This window comes from Suricata suricatta, chromosome 14 (assembly GCF_006229205.1).
Source record: "Suricata suricatta isolate VVHF042 chromosome 14, meerkat_22Aug2017_6uvM2_HiC, whole genome shotgun sequence".
NCBI lineage: Eukaryota > Metazoa > Chordata > Mammalia > Carnivora > Herpestidae > Suricata > Suricata suricatta.
Window position 1 is genome coordinate 71,661,551 of NC_043713.1, and position 20,376 is coordinate 71,681,926.

General features: G+C 42.2%; 1 protein-coding gene and 1 pseudogene across 16 annotated transcripts in view; both read left to right on the forward strand.

Annotated features, from left to right (window-relative positions):
- The first annotated feature begins 3,159 nt into the window (after window positions 1-3,159).
- Window positions 3,160-20,376, forward strand: part of GIT2 (GIT ArfGAP 2) — a 46,909-nt gene continuing 29,692 nt past the window's right edge. For all 16 annotated transcript variants that reach the window (XM_029922887.1, XM_029922891.1, XM_029922895.1 and 13 more), the window contains exons 1-8: window positions 3,160-3,334; window positions 7,151-7,284; window positions 8,780-8,892; window positions 9,744-9,849; window positions 11,860-11,946; window positions 12,060-12,190; window positions 14,537-14,631; window positions 19,685-19,730. In XM_029922887.1, coding sequence (XP_029778747.1) covers window positions 3,283-3,334; window positions 7,151-7,284; window positions 8,780-8,892; window positions 9,744-9,849; window positions 11,860-11,946; window positions 12,060-12,190; window positions 14,537-14,631; window positions 19,685-19,730 — 764 coding nt within the window. In that variant the 5' untranslated portion in view covers window positions 3,160-3,282. The remainder of the gene's footprint in view (window positions 3,335-7,150; window positions 7,285-8,779; window positions 8,893-9,743; window positions 9,850-11,859; window positions 11,947-12,059; window positions 12,191-14,536; window positions 14,632-19,684; window positions 19,731-20,376) is intronic.
- Window positions 12,544-12,653, forward strand: LOC115278538 (annotated as a pseudogene).

A 20,376-nucleotide genomic window follows, 5' to 3' on the forward strand; every position in this document is an offset into this window, starting at 1 on the left:
GCTGTACGCGGTGGGGCGGCCTGCTGGCCGGGTGAGGGACGCGCGGGAGGTCGGGGGTCGCGGGCCGGGTCGGGGACCGGGTCGGCCGCGCCCACCCCGCGCCCCACCGCGCTCCCGCCCGCGCTGACAGCTCCCGAACCGACTTCTGCTGGGTGAACTGCCCCAAACTGGGAAGTGCGCGGGGCGAACCACTGCACGCCTCGGCGGGGGAAGGTGAGGCCAATCACCCGCCCCGGGGTTGGCCCGATCCCGTCTACCCCAAGCTGCGCACCGGAAAACACAGTGCAATCCCAAAACAGAGCGAAAACTCTCCTCCTTAGCCCAGAACCTCGACGTGAAAAACTCGGCCTACCTGTCACCAGCCCCTTTCCCCCTGCTCCAGCAACCTCATATGGTTCGGTCCACAACTGGGTCTCTTCCATCGGCTCTGAGTTCAGGGGGTGACAGCGGAGGTCTGGACCAAACCATTCCAGTTACTGACTCCCTTGCAGCCTTTTTGGAACTGGGCAGCGCATCCTTGATTGGCCAGAAGCCATTTTGGAAGTGGGCAACAGCAAACAAATTTAAAGGAAGCATTCTAAACCCTGGAGAAGTGGCATTAAAGATTCACATAGCAAGGGGCACCTGGGTGGCTCAGTCGGTTAAGCGGCCGACTCAGCTCACGCAATGATCTTACAGTTTATGGGTTTGAGCCTCGCGTCAGGCACTGTGTTGACAGCTCAGAGCCTGATTCTGATTCTGTGTCTCCCTCTGACTCTTACCCGCTTACACTTTGTGGGTGTCTCTCTCAAAATTAAACAAATGTTAAAAGAAAATTTTTAAGATTTGCATTACAAGGAGATAGTTCTTTGTCAGGGTTTCTCAACATCTGCACGTTTTAAAGTGAGCATTTTTTTTTTCTGTGGGGGTTGTCCCGTGCTTTCTAGGATGCCTTTCTATCCACTGGATGCCAGTACCACTCCCCCCCCTCGCCCCCAAATGTCTCCAGACACTGCCAAATAACCCCTGGAGGAGAAAAATTATCCCCAGTTGAGAACCACTGTTCCATCTGAACTCCGCACTGGGTTATGATTCAAAGTTACCTATGGCAGCGGTTTATTCCACACACAAGGCTCATTTATTTTTGTTTTTTGTAAAATAAACTTTTTTTTAATGTTTATTTATTATTGAGACAGAAAGAGACAGCATGAATGGGGGAGGGGCAGAGTGAGGGGAGACACAGAATCCGAAGCAGACTCCAGGCTCTGGGCTGTCAGCACAGAGCCTGACATGGGGCTCGAACCCATGAACGTGCGATCATGACCTGAGCCGAAGTCGGAGGCTTAACCGACTGAGCCACCCAGGCGCTCCAAGGCTCATTTATTTTTGAAGCTAGCCAGTTGAATTTTGGATTATGGCAGATAAGACTAATCGATAATATGCAGGCTTGACCACAGCTTGCAAATATCAAGTTCATTCTTTGTTTCAACCTAAGACACTACAGCTCTTTGATTCAATGAAGAGTCAAGACAACTGACAGCTACTCACCAGCCTAAGCTATTTGCACAGTTGTCTACAGCTAGACCACACAACTGGGCAAAGTTATTTAATGCATCCTGAAAGCATGCCCTACGCCTCCCCTGCTTGTGCACATCCAGCTTTTCAGATGCCTGCAACAACAGCTGTTGAAGAAGCCTGGCCTAATCCATTGTCCACACATGTTGAGTCCAGAAGATTTGTGAGTCTGCAAACCAAAACAGGATGCAGGAGCATCAGGATGGCACCCAGAGGCCCTCACTATGGAATGTGTGGGAATTATGCAGCTATTCCTATACCACACATTTGTCAAAATGGAGAAATGGCTGGGGCGCCAGGGTGGCTCAGTTGGTTAAATGTCCAACTCTTGATGTAGGCTCAAGTTGTGATCACACAATCACAAGATCAAGCCCCACCAACAGGTTGCTTGCGATTCTCTCTCTTCCTCTCTCTTCCCTGCTCACACTCTCCTTCTCTCTCAAAATAAATAAATTTTGAAGGGAAAAAAACGGAGAGATGGACCAAAACGGCTTCTATGACCTCTTCCAAGACTTCCTATCTTTTCAGATGCTTTGTGCAACTTTATCTTCTTTCTGCTCATTGTTCCATGTTTATTAAACATCTCTCCTATTCATAAGTTGAGGAACTCTATCTAAAGTCAAAACAGTGCCTGGCCTTTAATAGGCAGTATTCACCAGTATTTGGTGAATGAAGATCATAGTTGCATTTAGTACAATACATACAATAAATACTCATTAGCATTAGGGGCACATCTCTTTTCTTATGCTGATTAAACTCCTCTCACTGTGTTTATTTCACACCATCCCATAAATCATTGTAGGTTATATATTCTTCTCAAAAACAAAAAATTTAGAAAAGAATAGTAATACCAAATATCAATACTAGTGGGCGCTACTATTATTGAGTGCTTACTATGAGGCAGGCACACCACACTTTTCTATAAATTATTCCTTTTGTCCTTAGCCAGATAGTAAATATTTAGCTCTGCAGGCCATATATGAATTTTATGAAATATTCTTCATCCACTTCATCTTCTCCTTTTTCTTCTTTACAACCCTTTAAAAATGTAAAAATCATTCTTATGTAGCAGAACATGCAAAAAAAAAATCCACTCCATCAGCACCATTTTGCAGATGAGACTAAAATTGCATTGAAAGAAACATCTAACGTTCCTTATTTCACAACTTTATTGTAGAGCTACCACAACATAATATAAGCTCCATAAGGACGGGAAATTTTGTCTTCTTTGGTCAGTTTTTTTCTCCATCGCCGGGAACAGTACGTGGAACACAGATCTCCATAAATACTTACTGTCCAAGGAATGAATACGTGAATGAACTTGACCAGGTATACTAAGTGACTTAACTACTGATTGCCTCAGGAAGGCTGTGGCTGCAGAACTCTGGCCACTAGATTTTGCTGTTTCCCTTAGTATTAATCAGTGCGGGGACAAAGAATCTCCACCCGAGAGGGAAACCCAAATTGAAGAAAACTTGTTAAGTAGGACAGAAGATGCTGCCCTCACTCAAGATGGCGACAAGGCAGCGTGCCCCTTCCGGTCACGTGATCTGCCCATCGGTGAAGGGCTCCTCCCCGCGCGTGCGTGTTGCGCCGCGGCTGCGAGGCGCTGAGGGGAGAGGCGCCGCCGCCAGCGCCGCCGCGGGGACCCGTTAGAGCGGAAGCGCAGCCGCCGCCGCCTTCGCTATCCCGGGGACCCTGATTCCCGGCAGGTGGGAGGCGGGAGCCATGTCGAAGCGGCTGCGGAGCAGCGAGGTGTGCGCGGACTGCAGCGGGCCGGGTGAGTCGCACCGGCCGGGCCCGCTCTCCTCAGCTCTCCTCAGAGGGACCCCTGCGCCGGGCCGTCCCCTCGGGTCGGGCGGGTCCCAGTTGCCGAACCCCACACTTGGGAGAGCCGCTGAGGCTTCGGTACAGGACCCGTCCCGGGCCTGTAAGAGCCGGGCGCGCCGGGGGGGCGGCCGCCCTCCCGTCCCTCCCGCTCCTCTCATTCCCTCTCGTCCCACTGTCCCAGGCCGGGCGGGGAGGCTGCGGGGTCGGGGCCGCTTCCCCAACAGGAAGGGGCTTGGGCAATCCACAGGAAGGCCAATTACAGAAGTAAAATGCGGGCATTCTCGCGGCTGCGGCCCCCAGAGGCTGCAGGTGTCCCCCCTCCCGTCGCAGCGCTCCCGGACCCCTGCCCCGCGAGGGGGCCCTGCCCGGGGTGGGCGCACTCGCCGCTTCCGTCCACCGATACTCCGCAGGGGACTCCTGTGGATGATCTCCCTGCTCCTAACATCCCGGTTCCCACTCCACCGCCGCCGGGGAGAGTCTCCGGGACGTCGGGGTCTCGCAAACACATGCAGCGCTTGGGAGGCGGTGCGCGCGCGTCTGGAGTTATGGGATCCGGACGGCCTGGGTTCAGACTGGGTCTGCCTGTGGGTGACCTTGGGCTGGTGATTTCATTTGGCCCAGCCTTACTTTCCTTCTTTTTTCCGTGGAGAGGATTGGGAGAACCACGTTCGGTGGTACTAAAGAGCCAGTGACTATTCTTAGGATTATCTCATCTAAGTTTTCTTTTTTTTTTTTTTTCTGTTTTGTATTGTGGTGTTTGGTACAGAAACTTTGCAGTCTTTTAAAGCTAGCATTGAGTTTCTAAATCTCACATTAATTACAGCGTACAAAACAAACAAAAATCACTGGCAGATAGACGCTTGGGCGTTCAGGCAGGCTAGGCAGGCATAGGGGTGCGTTGAAAGCCCAAAACCATTCCTGCGTAATTTAGAGATTTACGTAGATTTAGAGTTCAGATCCCTCTTAGCAATTGGCATTGAATTGACAGGTCTCTCTGCTCTTTTCCACGCTTGGATTTCAGTGCTTTGAAATTCGAAGTCATTCAAAGGTAAGATGGCCTTCTTTGGTACATTCAGTGTCCAATCAACAACTGCAACTGTTCTGAACTTCATCGTATCATATGGAGGTGGAGACTGATTTCAACTAGTGCCGTGATAACTCAAACCTTGTGTGGTTATTTCACGGCCCTGGTAGTGCAAGTGGGGTTACCGGTTTCCTTTGAAGGTTGGGAGGAGGGTGGAGAGCCGAAAAGAGGACCTCAAGTTGGTGTGGCTTATACAAACTCCATCGTATTCTCTAAACATGTTATTTGTTCCACTTCCTTATTTTCTTACTGGTTTTCAGTTGAACGTTCTGTGATGCGTTTGATTCACATGAGTCTAGATTCAGACTTCCTCTTGGAATGTGTGTTCTTTACACATGAGTTGATGGGGGACAAAGGAAAACTGAGGCCCCCATTTTCCGTGCTAATGACTGTCTTGCCCTTGTGCAGCATTTTGTGCATATTTCAGACCGTTTTCTCTTCCATTGTATCGTTTTAGTTGTCTCAAATGCCTAATCTACAGAGACTTGAGTCATTTCCTTCCTGTTTTGAATATAATTAGGCTACCTTGAAATGTTGTGTGAACTTGAACAGCTAGGAATTTGTGCTGCCTTTTCTACAGAGGCCTGGTCAGAGAGTTGCCACTTTCTCTTAGGGGTCCCTGTAAAGATTCTGATGACTGCTAAGGCCTTCTGCCCGGAAAATGCACATGCAGTCGCTCTTTGAATGCAAAATTCATGTTTATAATTTCTTCACGGGCTCACAGACATTTCTGAAGCCCGTCTGTGGTGCTCCTGGAATCCCAGTCGAGAAGCACCAGAACAGAACATTTAGGTAAACTGGAAAGGTTTCACCCAACATATGAACTCGGGTTTGGTTTTACTTTATTGTGAACACTAATATTTTTTTTCCCATGGGATTCTGATCCATGATGTTGAAGTGGTTGAGAATGTGTGTTAAATCCTTGCTGTCTTATTTCTATTTAATTTTCTCCAGGAACACTGTGAATCCTCTGAATGATATTTGAAAACCAAAGCTGTGTTTCAAAAGTCTTTTGTCCCCCCAATAGTAGTAGAATGGTTACGTACTACAAAAAGAAGTGTTCTTATGTAGCTTTGTAGGTATCGTTCATCTTGATATGTTCAATCATTGCTTTTCAGGATTATGTAGTAGTACTGACAGAGTTCTATTTCATTGAGTTATTTTCTTTCTGTTTTATTTCATGGCAAACCCTTAACCGTGATCACGTATGAGCAAATACTGTACTTTTTTTTTTAATGACTCTAGTTCATTTTAAATAACTCTTCCTCTGCGCTCAACTACCCGAAAATTCCACTTCAGACTTTTCCCTATAGTAGTTGTGTTCATCTGACACATTCGATGTCTTAAGTATTGACAAAAACTTTTTCCCGTTCTCATGAATTTCAGTGACCTCTTGAAAATATCTGAATGTTAATTAGAAAGTAATTTAGAAAAGTTATAACTGTTGACGTTACTAAGTACTTACTATATACAAGGCACTTTACCCTTTATGTCTACCTTAGTGTGAGATATGCTGTTATTCCTATTTGATCCTTGCCAGTATGCTCAAAGAAATTACTTGCCTGAGATCATTGTGCGAGAAATGGCCGAGTTGGGGTTCCAAGCCGGGACTGCTTGTTTGCAGAACCACCTTCTCAGCCACCACACCCTCTGACTCCCAAGATTTGTCTCTGATTGAAATCTCATAACTTTTCATTATATGGTCGGAAAGGATTTGAATAAACTGCTAAACACGGTAAAGATGGTGTACATGCATTTCAAAGATTTTTGTGGACTTTGAAGAATTTTTAAATATAACTCTAAAACCAGGCAGCTTGAGTGGCACCTATTGTCACCCCATTGTGAGTCTGATGGCATGTAGAAAGTCTGATTTTATCTGTGGTTTTTAAGTATGTGTTCACTTTACTTGCCCAGTCTGGATTATTCTTACTGCCTACCAAATGCGAATTATTCCTTGTCTCAAAGGATGTCTGCTGAAGTTCCACGGGACTTCGTGGGGAAAAAGTATCGTACCTGCACCAAAAATGTTACTTGCTTTTATTTTACATCTTTGCCTCTGGAGCGGCTGCCATTACAGCTTTTCTTCCTTCAGATCAATTGCAAGGGGGAACTTGGCAGTTTATTTGAAATGAGTAATGGATGTCATAGAACATTTCCTAGCAGAAAAGGCCAGGTTCCTCCGTCTGTCCTTCGAGCCACTGTAGCCAAGCAGTTTCGTTGTTGTGTCTCTTGCAGCTTTGAGGAGGTATGGTAGTAGATTAGTAGATTCGCTTTTCGGGTAATGCCCGTGTAGATTATTCACTGATATGATTATGTTCTCTTGCCCTTTGTGGAGATGGGTTTGAGATGATTCATCCATATCCTCTCAGTTTGCTTCTCTTATGTGGAATGAAGGTAGAGCATCTGAGATGGTAGATCCCATCAGGGCTGCAGACTGTGGCCCTGGACCAGAAAGGAGACAGCTGCTTATTCAGGGCTTCCACTCGTGTTGAGTCTCAGTTCACGTTGTGCCCAATCAACCAAGATAGGCAGCCCCGTCAGACAGGCTCACCAGCCTGGTGTGTTGGCCAGCATTCTAAGACAGCAGAAATGCCTTGTTTTTCTGAAAAACCAAACCTCGGTCACCTGGGGCCGTCTGGCAGCACAGTAGCCTCACTACTGAGATGTCATTCTTCCTTCCAGACCCTTCCTGGGCATCAGTAAACCGGGGGACTTTTATCTGTGACGAGTGCTGCGGCGTCCACCGGAGCCTGGGGCGCCACGTCTCCCAAGTAAGGCACCTGAAGCACGCGCCGTGGCCTCCCACGCTGCTGCAGGTAAAGGCTAGGAACTCACACGGCACGTAATTGGAGCTTTCAGGGCTCTTGGTTTTAGCAATTAACATCTCTTCACTGTACTTCTGGAATCTTACAACGGTGTTTGAATCACAACTGAACAGAAGTGCCGTGCCTACCGCTGCTGTAGATAAGGACTGAATTTGTAGTTTAAGATTTTTTCCCCCTCCTAACAAATCCCAACAGCTTAATTATAGATAGATAAATAATTTTTAAGTGGTTTTTTTTTTTTTGGTAATGTTTCACTGCTGACTTTCTACACCATTACCAGCAAGTGTTGTTAAACGGCCCTATGCCGTGATAAATGTTTCTGAAGGCTGCAGTCTTAGAAGCTTTTCATTATGTCTCCTGCTTTGATGGAAGCATGGACTGAGATTCCTCAGAAATTTCAGAAACATCTGATTTAAGCTTTCTTGAAATTCTTTTTAACCAGTTAGAGACCAAATTAAGTTAACATGTTTCAGTTGAATGCCCAGCACCCTGCTGAGTGTTAAGTGAGCCCTTTGTTTTATTTGGGGTTGAATGTCATGTCACCTGTACTTCTATTTTGGGGTACACATTCTTCAAGTTCTTTTGGAACTCAGAGTTAAGCATGTGTTTTGCCTTCATTTGTCTTGAGTACATATTTTACTAAATCTGTGGCAGCTGTATAACCTATCCCTTAAACCTACCCATAAAAACCAAGGGGCCAAAACAAGTGGGTTTGGGTCTCTGATGTGATGGTATCTCTACTAATACAAAAAACAGATAGGGCTGTGTCAGGAGTCCTGCTTTGAAATGAGATTGGGAAGTATGGTTTATTAGTAACTTATGCTGAGAAGTTTCTAACAGCTCCATCTCATGTGAAAGTAGGTGTTTACTGCTCTCAGGTCTTTGTTCACAGATTTCATTATAGGGCCTGAAGAAAGTCCAGAGATGAGTAGTTTAAAATGCCAGGCTTGACCCTAAAAGAACATTCCGAAGGTATGGTACATGATCCACCAGTGGTGCTCAAGACAGATGTAGGTAATACTCAAAGATTTGTTTTAATGGTTGCATTATTTTAATGTGTATAAGAGAACTTTAACTAGCGCATCAAGCCATCATTCTAGTAGACGTTTTAAAAAATAAGTGGATTTAAGGAAAAATATTAGGCGGATAGTCTAGACAGTACGTGGGTTGTTAGGAATCTTGAAAATAGTATTTGGATGATCTGGCTTGGGAAGTACTGCACTAAAGTGCCAAAGTACTCTTCTATAATCTATAAAAACAGTTTAATCAAACCCTCTTAGGGCTTTAGCTATCCTCCTGATCCAACCTGAATCCTGCATACAGATTCATTGTTCTCCTTCTAGAATAAGAAAGCAGTGATTTGTGGGACATCCCCATCATGCTAGTATTTGTCATAGGGCTTAGTTTTCCCAGTTCAGTCACTACAGCTCCCATGGAATATTTGTTGAAAGAAATTAAAATGTGATTTTATACTGCTTGGTTTTAGATGGTTGAAACCTTGTATAATAATGGTGCTAATTCTATATGGGAGCATTCATTGCTGGACCCTGCCTCTGTTATGAGTGGAAGACGTAAAGCTAATCCACAGGATAAAGTACAGTGAGTGGAATGTTTAATACTTTTATTTCTTTGTAACACACAGGGCCCACTAAAAGGTACACAGCTACTTTTGACCATTCTCCCCAAGGGCAGCACAGGAAGTGGGTTACACCCCAATTGTGCATTGAGCCTTTTGCTATTAGAAATGCAAAAGACTGGGCACAGGACCATCTCTTTTGCGTGATTGCATGCACAAGTCAGTGGCTTCTCCAGTTTGAGACAAAGGTTCAGAGGCTGTTCATGTAATCAGATTTAAGCTTAGGTGCTCAAACAAGAGGCAGTCAGACCAGAAATCTTGGTTCTGGGCTCCATTCTGCCCGATGCCTCACCTGTAGGATGGGATGAAACGCTCCTTCCTCACAAAGCCACTAGGTCAATTACAAAAATTACAGAGGGCCCCCTGAGTGGCTCAGTCAGTTAAGTGTCCCACTCGATCTCAGCTCAGGTCACGATCTCATGGTTTGTGAGTCTGAGCCCCACATGAGGCTCTATGCGCTATCAGTGCAGATGGAGAATGCTTGGGATTCTCTCTCTCCCTGTCTCTGCCCCTCCCCCACTTGTGCACTCTCTCTTTCTCTCAGAATACATAAATAAACTTAAAAAACTTTTTTTAAGAAGAAAATTACAAAGAGAGGAGAGATGCTATAAAAAGCAAGTCCTCTGCAGTCCTGGCCATTAGAATGACTAATTGATGTTTTGCAGTCTTAAACTCCTGCTGGACCTTATTTCTCTATTGTTCATTTTTTTCTCGAGTGGGGCATATGGGTCACTTCCTCTTCTTTTTACAACCTGAAGAATGGGGAATGTTGCATCTGCACTGCAAGTGAGCTGTTTTCTTTGTTTTCAAACAGTCCTAATAAAGCGGAATTCATCAGAGCCAAGTATCAGATGTTGGCGTTTGTGCATCGCTTGCCTTGCCGGGATGATGACAGTGTAACTGCCAAAGACCTTAGCAAGGTGGGCCACACCTTTTAAAATCCCTACTGTTGCTGGGTGAAACAGTGTATTGTTTTGCTTGAAAGAAAATTTAAAGAGGAAGAAGAGAAAAACAACACAAAAACTTTCTGTAATCTAAATAATTAATAATAGCCTTTTTTTGGAATTGGTTTCATCTTGAATCTTAATTCAAATGGCAGCCATTCATGTTAGTGGAGGTATAAGAGCAAAGAGGAAAAACAAGTACATATATAGAAAACTATTTGTGTTTTTCAGAATCAGTTTTAAAGTTGTATTTCTAGGGATGCCTGGATAGCTCAGTTGGTTAAGCATCTAGGACTCTTTTTTGGGCTCAGGCCCAAAAACCCGTAACTCACGGTTCATGAGTTCAAGCCCCGCGCTGTCCGTGTGGAGCCTGCTTGGGATTTTCTCTCTGCCCCTCCCCTACTCGTACTCTCTCCCTCTCAAAATAAATAAAACTTAAAATAATTGTTAATAAAAATTAAATATTTCTATACGTTTTTTTTATTAACTTTGAAATAGGAACCATACTTGAGTTTGTTTCTAGAAGGGACTAGAAAGTTTGAGGGACTTTTTTAGGTATCTAGGTTGTATACTTAGTAGGATCTTCAGGAAGCAGGATGACTCAAAGCTGTAGTGCTCTGGATTCTTTATTATACTTGTAAAATGAGTAGATGGCTTTCTTTATGTGGGCCTCTGCATGTTTTTGAGAAATGCCATAAGAAATATGTATCTTTATTTTCAAAGCACTGCTTTTAGGAAATGTTCATGCAGAGCATGGGCATTCACAACTCAGACTTTTAAAGTTTGTACAGAAGCATATGTAATTGTTATTTCTGCTAATTAAAAAGGCTTTTTTTAACCAATGTAAAAATATTAAATAAGTTGATTTTGAAAATAAGGCATGGATATAGATGCTGCAGTAGATTCCTGCATTCCCAGATTAAGAGTTATGGCATTTTGGACAATTCTAGGTTGGACTTGAAGGAAAGCAGCTCATCTTCTGCCTGTGTAAGAGCTTTTCTGCAGTGGTACGGAATTTGGTATACACAGGCCTATATCCCACCCTAAAAGACTTGATTAAAGAAATGTATGCAAGGCCAAGAGTGGTGTTATGGAGAGTTTGTGCGATAAGCCAGAATCCTGCAGTGTGTGCGGTGGGATATGCAGTCTGTGGAGCAGACCGATAACAATGGCAGATAATAACAGTGATTATCAGAGCAACAGCAGCTGTATTCTTTGAGCATTTCCTATGTGCCAGGCTCTATGCTAAGCACTTTGTTATATCATTGATTCCTTACAGTTATCCTGTGAATAATAGGTGGCATAGTTATCACCATTTAAAAATTTTAAAAATGAATAAATTAAAAATAATAAATTTTTTCCCTAATGTTTTATTTATTTTTGAGAGAGAGATAGCATGAGCAGGGGAGCCTCAGAGAGAGAGGGAGACCCAGAATCTGAAGCAGGCTTCAGGCTCTGAGCTAGCTATCAGCACAGAGCCTGACATGGGGCTCGAACCCACAAACCGTGAGATCATGACCTGAGCCAAAGCTGGTCGCTCAGCTGACTGAGCCACCCAGGCGTCCCAGTTATCACCATGTTAGACATGAGAAGACTAAGGCTCAGCTTGCTTAAAGAACTTCCATAAGGCCACACAACTTGAAGGGTGTATGGTTTGAAATTCAGGCATTGGAGACCTCAGTACTGTGTTCAGTCACTTTCTCATACTGCCTCTCACTCCAGGGCTGACTGTGCCCCCTAGACAGATCATGCATCTGGGCATGTCGGCCTTCCCAGCCCTGTTTCCTTCTCAGTAAGTGCACCTTGGCCCCAGGGGAGAGCCCAGAGGTGGTTGTGACCAGCAAGGGAGACACTGCTTCATCCATCTTACTGAGCTGAACAAAGATTATTATTAACATAATGTATATTAAAATGACCTGCCAGCTGCTCTAGCACACCACTCGTTACACCTTTAACGAACATTTTTTTGGTTTGTGTGTTTTTCAGCAACTCCATTCAAGCGTGAGAACGGGGAATCTCGAAACCTGTTTGAGGCTGTTATCTTTAGGAGCACAAGCCAACTTCTTTCACCCTGTGAGAAAAGCATGAATTGATTCAGATATTAAGTTGAAACTAACTGGGTTGTGTTTGTGTAGTCTTTAGTTTTATTTAATTTGCTTGTTTGCCTCCTTTTTGTTAATACTCAGGAAAAAGGAAACACCCCACTCCATGTTGCCTCCAAAGCAGGGCAGATTTTACAGGCAGAATTATTGGCAGTCTATGGAGCAGACCCAGGCACACAGGATTCCAGTGGGAAAACTCCTGTTGATTATGCAAGGTAAGAGACCTAGATTCTTGTCACTCCCTCTGTTAGGGATTATTTATGTTGGCTACGATTCATTGCTAGGTGGCTAAATTGTGTATGATTAACATTTAACCCCTTTAAGTTAAGGATTTGCATCCTATTATTTTGCGGATGAAGACATTTCAGATACATAAGAGTTCAGAGGCTGGCCAAGTCCTAGAGGGTAGAGCCATTAACCAGTTAGCTTTCAGTCTTTCACATGACTTAGAGTGAAATGGTATTTGGGCCATAGGCAGAGTCCAAGTCAAGTATCAAGAACTGCAGAACCCACCCCTCAGTTTTTTAATATGTTTAGTCATTGCTTTAACTTAAAAACGGACCTGTATACTCTGGTTTCTCTTTAGATCGCATAAATCTTTCGCCTTTTACTAGAGATTTCTGTGTAAAAAAAAAAAAACGGACCTGTATGGTTAGGTATGTGATTAAACAAGTACAATGTAAAATGTTAAGTTTTAGGTGGCTGACATTTGAGTGCCTGCTATAAAGTTCTTCTTGGTTTAAAAACGTTGACTGTGAAATGCTGGAAGAATAAACAAGTCCATAAGTTAGTCTTGAATATCCTTTAAATGATAGAAGATGGCTTATCTTTCCTTCTTCTTGCAAATTAACTTTATTAACTGCAAAGCACTGTACCCTTTTCTGCGAGGATAAAATGGGCAAAATGACAAAACTGTGCCTTCCCAGAATTTATTATCTCATAGAGGAGATGATTCATAAATGCCTGAAAGAGTTAAATAAAGCAAGATAATGTGGAATTCATTGCTAGAATGGATATCTCATCTTAAAAGGTTTATACAGGGTTTCTTCATTGTGGCCTCAATCATTAAGAAATTTCTTTAGTTGGGCTTTGAAAAATAGGTTAGATTTGGGTGTGTGAAAGAGGGCTAAGACATTCCAGGTGAAAAAGAAAGGCCTGAGTCAAGCTCAGGAGGGACGGATGGACAGGGCGTGTTTGGCACAGCAGAGCACTTCACTGGATAGAGCAGGGTGAGCTGAGATACTGAGTAATATAGTAATTCATCAGATCTGAGACTCCACCAATTATATGGGTCGTCATCTCATATACCACTAAAAAATGAGGAAAACTTGGCCAATTAAATGATGAATGGGGGTGCCTGAGTTGCTCAGTTGGTTAAGCATCTGACTCTTGACTTTGGCTCAGGTCATGATCTCACAGTTTGAGTTGGAGCCCCACATTGGTTTCTGCACTGATAGCATGGAGCCTGTTTGGGATTCTCTCTCCCTCTCTCTGCCACTCCCCTACTCTCTTCCGCTCTCAGAATAAATAAATAAACTTAAAAAGAAAATGATGGATGTACCATCAATTGTCAGATATTTCCTGATTTCACAGCTGTTTAAAAAAAAAGGGAAAAATGATGTGTATCTCAGAAATCAAATATGTGGTATGTTGGAGGAATATTTTGTACTGTCTTGAATGGTGGGAAGAGAAACTGACAGGAATTAGGCTTTATCTTTTAAGAGGAAGAGAGCCCTCAGTACATGGTACTTACTATCACTTATTTTGAAATTTCCTCATGCATACCTTGCATATACAGTAGTCACTCAGTGAAATACTTTATTTATGTGCCTTGTTCCTAAAAGGATTTCAAACAGCTTAAATATTTCATAAATGAAGAAAGGCAAACCTAATGTTTTCTGTTACGGAAATTGAAGTTAAGGACAGAAGTAATTACAAATGTGAGCTGTGCATTTTTTTGGTCGGTCTCTCCCTGATTTAAAGACCTTGAAGTGGTTACTAAACTCATCCAGAGTCAGACTGGCTGCATCAAGAGCCTCTAGGGGAAGGATCTTCTTCATAATACTGGTATTCACACTCATCCCATCCTTATTGATTCAGAATTTCCAAGGTCAGGGACTGGATATCTATATGTTTTCTAAAGCAGTTTAGTTCATTTTTCAGAACCTCTACTCTAGACCATTTATTAGTTTTATTTTGTACTTCCTTAGATGGTTATTCTTCATTCCTTTCATAAATCCATGATTTCCTTATTAAGTATTCCATTTTGTAAATTAAAGTAAAGGGAGTGTTTGTAAATTAAAGGAAAGGCAGTAGTTCAGATTATGAAAAGTTTATAGAGTGAGGAATAAGAGTAGACCTTGAAAGTTTATCTCACACAGAATGTTGATTATTCTGAGAAGTTGTATTTGGTAAATTGCTCAGGTGTCTTGGGAGACGGTTCTGTCCTTTTTTATTCTAGAGCCAGTGGCTGGTATCGCTTCTCGGCTTTTTGGCTAAGATCAAGTGTAGAGCCAATGGCTGGTGAGGAATATAACTGGTACTTTGTTTTCTCTCGGTAGGCAAGGAGGGCACCATGAGCTGGCAGAGCGTCTTGTAGAAATACAGTACGAGCTGACTGACAGACTCGCCTTCTATCTCTGCGGCAGAAAACCAGGTGAGTGAAAGGCTAGTGGCCTCTCCACACCTTCCGTCAGTCAGCCTCTGCAAGAACAAGTTGGGACACTGTTACCCAAGATTTCTGCTTTAACATTTCCTCAAGAAAATTGCAAATGAGGATTTTTATTTTTCAAATTGAAAAATAAAAATTTCAGCTTCATACAAAAGATAGAAGGGTAGTCAAATCTCCTTGAATTTTTGTCTTTAAGACTTTATCTTAGCTCCAGAGGAATGACTATTTGAAGAATCAAAGAGCACAATTGAACCAAAATTGAACATGCACCATAGTTCTTGCACACGATGGGACTAGGATTGGAGAAGCAGAGCAGTAACCTCTGTAGTTAGTTGAAGAATTCTGCTATATAAAGAATGGAAAAGATTCCCAAAGTAAACTTTTTCATTAAACGATTTTATTTATGAAGTAGAACTGGGGTTGGCAAACCATGGTCTCTGGCCAAATCTAGCCTGTCCCGTTTGTTTAAATAAAGTTTTGTTGCAAGATAGCCATGCCTATTCATTTACAGAGTGGCTGTGGCTGTTTATACACTACTACAGCAGAACTGAGTAGATTGAGGGGCGCCTGGCTGGCTCAGTTGATAGAGCATGTGACTCTTGATTTGGGGTCATGAGTTCGGGCTCCAGATTGGGTGCAGAGATTACATAATTATAGAAAGAAATAAAGAAGTAGGTTGAGTATTTGCAAGAAAGATCATAGCCAAAAATATTACTGTCTGGCCCTTTATAGAAAGTTTGCCAGTTCCTGATTAGAATATCCATATACGCGTATACAGTGGTTCCTTAACCTGGCTGTATGATAGGATTAAGAGCCCCTGGTGTGGTTCCGCTTCCCATTCCTTTTTTTCCTGCTAAATACAATTAAAAACCCTGGACCAAATGCATGGAGTACCTTTCTGAAGACTCTGGCTGGTGGATTAGAAACTCAAAGTACCATGGAGCTAGTGGTGAATGTCCTATTTATTTTACTTCTGATAGGGCCTCTGTGATGACCCGAAACCTGGAACTGTAGAGCAGGTGCAAGAATCCTTCTCTCTCTGGTCTAAGGAGCAGTTAGTGGGATTCTTACAGGACAAGGAGTTGGGGAATTCCCCTGGGTTTTTTTCTCCTCCTTTTTCACCAGCCCAAACCCGAGGTGGTCCTATGGCTGCAGCAGTGGTGGCACAGCTGCCTGAATCTCTGACCAAGAGCATGAGAGGAATTCGCATTGCTTTTATTTTTCTCTCTGTTCTGTCACCACTTGGCCTAGAAGGCAGAGCCTAACCCGGTCTGTTGTCTGCGAAAACAAAAATATTAACATTCTCCATAGAATTTAAAGAAGACTCAGAGTCTCACAATATAATATTAAAAACATTCAGGATATCAACCATAATTACTTGACATGTAAAGAACCAGGAAAATCCCAAAAGACTTGCAGGGGAAAAGGTAGTCAACAAAAGCATTCCCAGAGGACACAGATGTTGGAATTATCAAAGACTAAAGCAGTAGGAACATCATGCTTAAAGAAATAAGTATGAATGTTCATGAATCATATAGAAATATAGAAGATCTCAGTAGAAAAACAGAAGATATAAAAATGAACCAGGTAGAAATGTTGAACTGTGGGGCACCTGGGTGGCTTAGTTGGTTGAGTGTCCTCCTCTGGATTTCAGTGATCTTGCTGTTGTGGGATTGAGCCCCACATCGGGCTCTGTGCTGGTGGTGGAGAGCCTGCTTGGGATTTTCCTGTCTCCCTCTCCACCCCAACCCCTACCCCTGTTCGCACCATCTCTCAGTCTCTCTCTCTAAAAAATATTTTCTTAAATGTTGAACTGAAAAATATAGTAACTAAAATTTTAAAACTCACTGGATGGGCTTAATAGCAGATTGGAGATGGCAAAGAAATGTCCCGTCTAGCTGGTCAGTTGACGCGGGTTCCTGATCCTGAGGGAGGGAGTAAGAATAGGGCAGGAAGGGAGCACAGAGAGTGGAGGCGAGGCAAGGCAAGGTTTCTGATCTAGCTGCTCTGCTCCTTTATTGAGAGACCACGCATGTCTTATAAAGGGTAGAAGGCGGGCAGTTGACATGAGTTAGTTGCTAGGAAACAAGGGCGAGGACTGCAGCGTCAGCCCACCACCCAAGAGGCTAACAAGGCAGGCTTGGGAGGAAAACAAGAAGGCCTCAGCTGAAGGTGATAATGCAGCTCTTGATTCTTAATGGATATTTTTAAGTGTTAGGAATTCACTTTTCAGTTTTTGTACATTAAATGAAACTATTCTACCAAGTATTTGAAGAAGAAATAACATCAATTCTGCATTATATTTAGAAAATAAAAGGTAGCGAACACCTCTGAAGTCATTTTGTGAAGCCACTGATACCCTGATACCAAACCCAGCAAAGACAGCACAAAAAAATTGCCCTCATGAACATGGACACCAAAATCCTCAACAAAATGTTAGCAGACCAAATCCAACTATATATATATATATATATATATATATATATATTATAACCAAGTAGGGTTTCTAAATGCTGATAAAATATTTGAAAACCACTGATTAAATATTTGAAAATCAATTAATGTGACTTATCACATTAACAGACTAATAAAAAACCATCAATCTTATCAGTTGATGCAGAAAAACCATGTAACAGAATTCAACATTCTTTCATAATAAGAAAAAAAAACTTAGCAAACTTGAAATAGAAGGGACTTCCTTAACCTGATAAAGAAGATCTATCTATAGAAACCCACAGCTGACATCCTACTTAATGACGAAAGATTGAATGCTTTTGCTTGAACATCAGGAACAAGGCCAGGATGTCTACTCATATCACTCTTACTCAACATTGCTCTCGAAATCCTAACCAGTGCCATAAGGCAAGAAAAAAGGCATACAGATTGAAATGAAAGAGATACAGTTCATCATAAATAAGATCCCGAGGAATCTATAATTCTTAGAATAATGAGTTTAGCAAGTTTGCAGAATGAATACAAGGGAAGATTAAAAAATCAATCATACTTCTCTAGATTTGCAATGGATAATAGCTCCAAATTGGAAGCTTAGGTAGAAATTTAGCAAGATAATCATGGGATCTACATGCTGAAAACTACAAAGTGCGGAAAGCAATCCAGGAAAACCTGAATAAGTGGAGAACTGTGTTTATGGTTTAGAACACTCAATAGAGTTAACCTGTCATTTCTCCACTAATTAATTTGTAAAGTTAGTACATTTCAAGGATCTATAGCAGATGTAGATGTGCCAATTCTAAAATTTACAGGAAAGGCAGAGGAACTAGAATAGCCAAGAGACCATTTTGCAAAAGAAGAACAATTTGGGCAGAATCACACCATCCGATTTTAACTCTTACTGTAAAGCTCTGGTGTATAGACGGTGATTATGGTGAAGAGACAGACATACAAGTCTTTCCATCCAGAAGTAGACACACACAAATATGATCAGTTGATTTTGGACAGTTGCAAAGGCAAGTCAGTGGAGGAAGATGGTCTTTTCATTATAAGGTGTTGGAGCAACTGGACATCGTCCATGTGCAGAAATAGAAACTTTAGTACCTCCTGCACTGCTATAAAAATTAACTCAAAATGGATCATAGATCTAAATGTAAAACTATAAAACGTCTAGAGGAAAACAAGAAAATCTGTGATCTTGGATTAGGTAAAGTGTTTAGATGTAACACAAAAGCACAGTTCATAAAAGAGAACACTGATGAATTGGACTTCATCAAAATTGAAAACTTGTGCTCTGCAAAAACTACAATTAGGAAAGTGAAAAACAAGCCACAGACTGGGAGAAAATACTAGGAAATCACATGTCCAACATGTGATTCTGGATCCAGAATATTTATACCTAAATATATGAAATTCAAATGTAAGAAAACCAACAGCCCACTGAAAACTGGACAAAGACCATATCCAGATGACAAATGAGCACATGAAGTGAAGCGCTCAGTATCATTAGCCATTAGGGAAATGCAAATTAAAAGCACAGTGAGGTACCTTTTAGAATGACTGAAATTTAAAAATGCCCAAAGCCGCCTGGGTGACCCCGTCGGCTGAGCGTCCGACTTTAGCTCAGGTCATGATCTCATGGTTCATGGGTTCGAGCCCTGCATCAGGCTCTGTGCTGACAGCTAGCTAAGAGCCTGGAGCCTGTTTTGGATTCTGTGTCTCCCTCTCTCTGTGACCCTCCCCTGCGCATGCTGTCTCTGTCTCTCAAAAATAAATAAAAAAACAAAAACAAACAAACAACAGCAACAAAAAACGCCAAAGGAAACGAGCAATCTGAGTGTGAAGATGTGAAACGACTGTAACTCTCATATGCCACTGGTTGAAAAGCAGAATGATGGAGCTGCTCTGCCAAAAAGTCTAGCAGTTTCTTACCAAGTTGCGCATACATTGACCTAATACTGACATAAGCTAATATATTGTCCCACTGCTGGCTATATATTCTGGAGAAATAAAGACTGATGGTTACCTAAAAACATATATGTAAATGCATAGAATGGCTTTTTATTCATTGGCATGTGATCTGCATCCACCCAGAGCTAGGTTAGGACTGGGTCAGTAAGCCCTGCCTGGATCTGCCAAGACCACCTGCCCCAGCCCTGATGGTTTTATGCTAATTGACTAATTTAAAGGTGAGCCACAAGACCCATGGGTGCTCCCACATCCCACATGGACAGCTGGTGGAAGTCTGCTCTAAGCTAAGTCAGTTCTGTACAAGTTTTGTCCATAACTAAAGGTCTTCAATTATACTGGGGATGAATGAAGTGTATGATTAGTGTGAACATAGCCTTGCTGCTTAATGGTGTCTGGACTTTATACCAGTAGAAAATGGAAATATGATTCTTGCTACCGGCCAGTCTTTAGGAAGTTTGTAGACAAGCTGGCAAACTCTGTCCTCTCCCACATAATTCCTAACTATGGGAAAATACTAATTGCAAAATGTAAATTGAGAAAAATAATGATGGTGTTTCTTTATAAAGCTTTTTTCAGTGTTTATATAAACAAAACTTTGTCTTCATTTCTGTTTCAGATCACAAAAATGGACAGCACTTTATAATACCTCAAATGGCAGACAGGTAAGGCCACTGAAATACCAATCAATTTTATCTGTCACTGTTATTTCCTTGGTTGTATAGTGTTTAAGTGTATAATATTTTGTATTTAACAAAGCCCATACATTTTTCTCTTTTATGGCTATACAATTTGGAAATAAGACGGCTGTAAGTAAACCACCATGTAAAACTTAAGTTTGAAAGAGTATAAGTAACAAATTTACTAGTAAGAAAATTGGAGTTAGTGATGTTGTCCCAGTTTTAGCCAGTTGTGACAGTGTATTGTGTCTATAGATGACACCTCAAAATATTTCTGTATTATAATAGGATATTCTTTGTCTGTAGCCATGATTGACAAAATTTTTAAGGGCTGAATAGTAAATATTTTAGGCTTCGTGGGTCACGCCTCTGTCACAACTACTCTGCCAGTTGTAGATGCAAGCATCCATGCACGTTATGTAAATGAAGGGCATATCAGTTGCAATAAGATTTTATATCTGGACACTGAAATATAAATTTTACATTATGAAATATTTTTCTTTTGTTTTGGGATTTTTTTCCCCCAAACCACTTAAAAATGTAAAAACCACATTTAGCTCATGGACCGAACAAAAAAATGGACTATAATCTGCCTACCCCTGGTCTGTGAGGTTAGATGAGTTCACAGCTG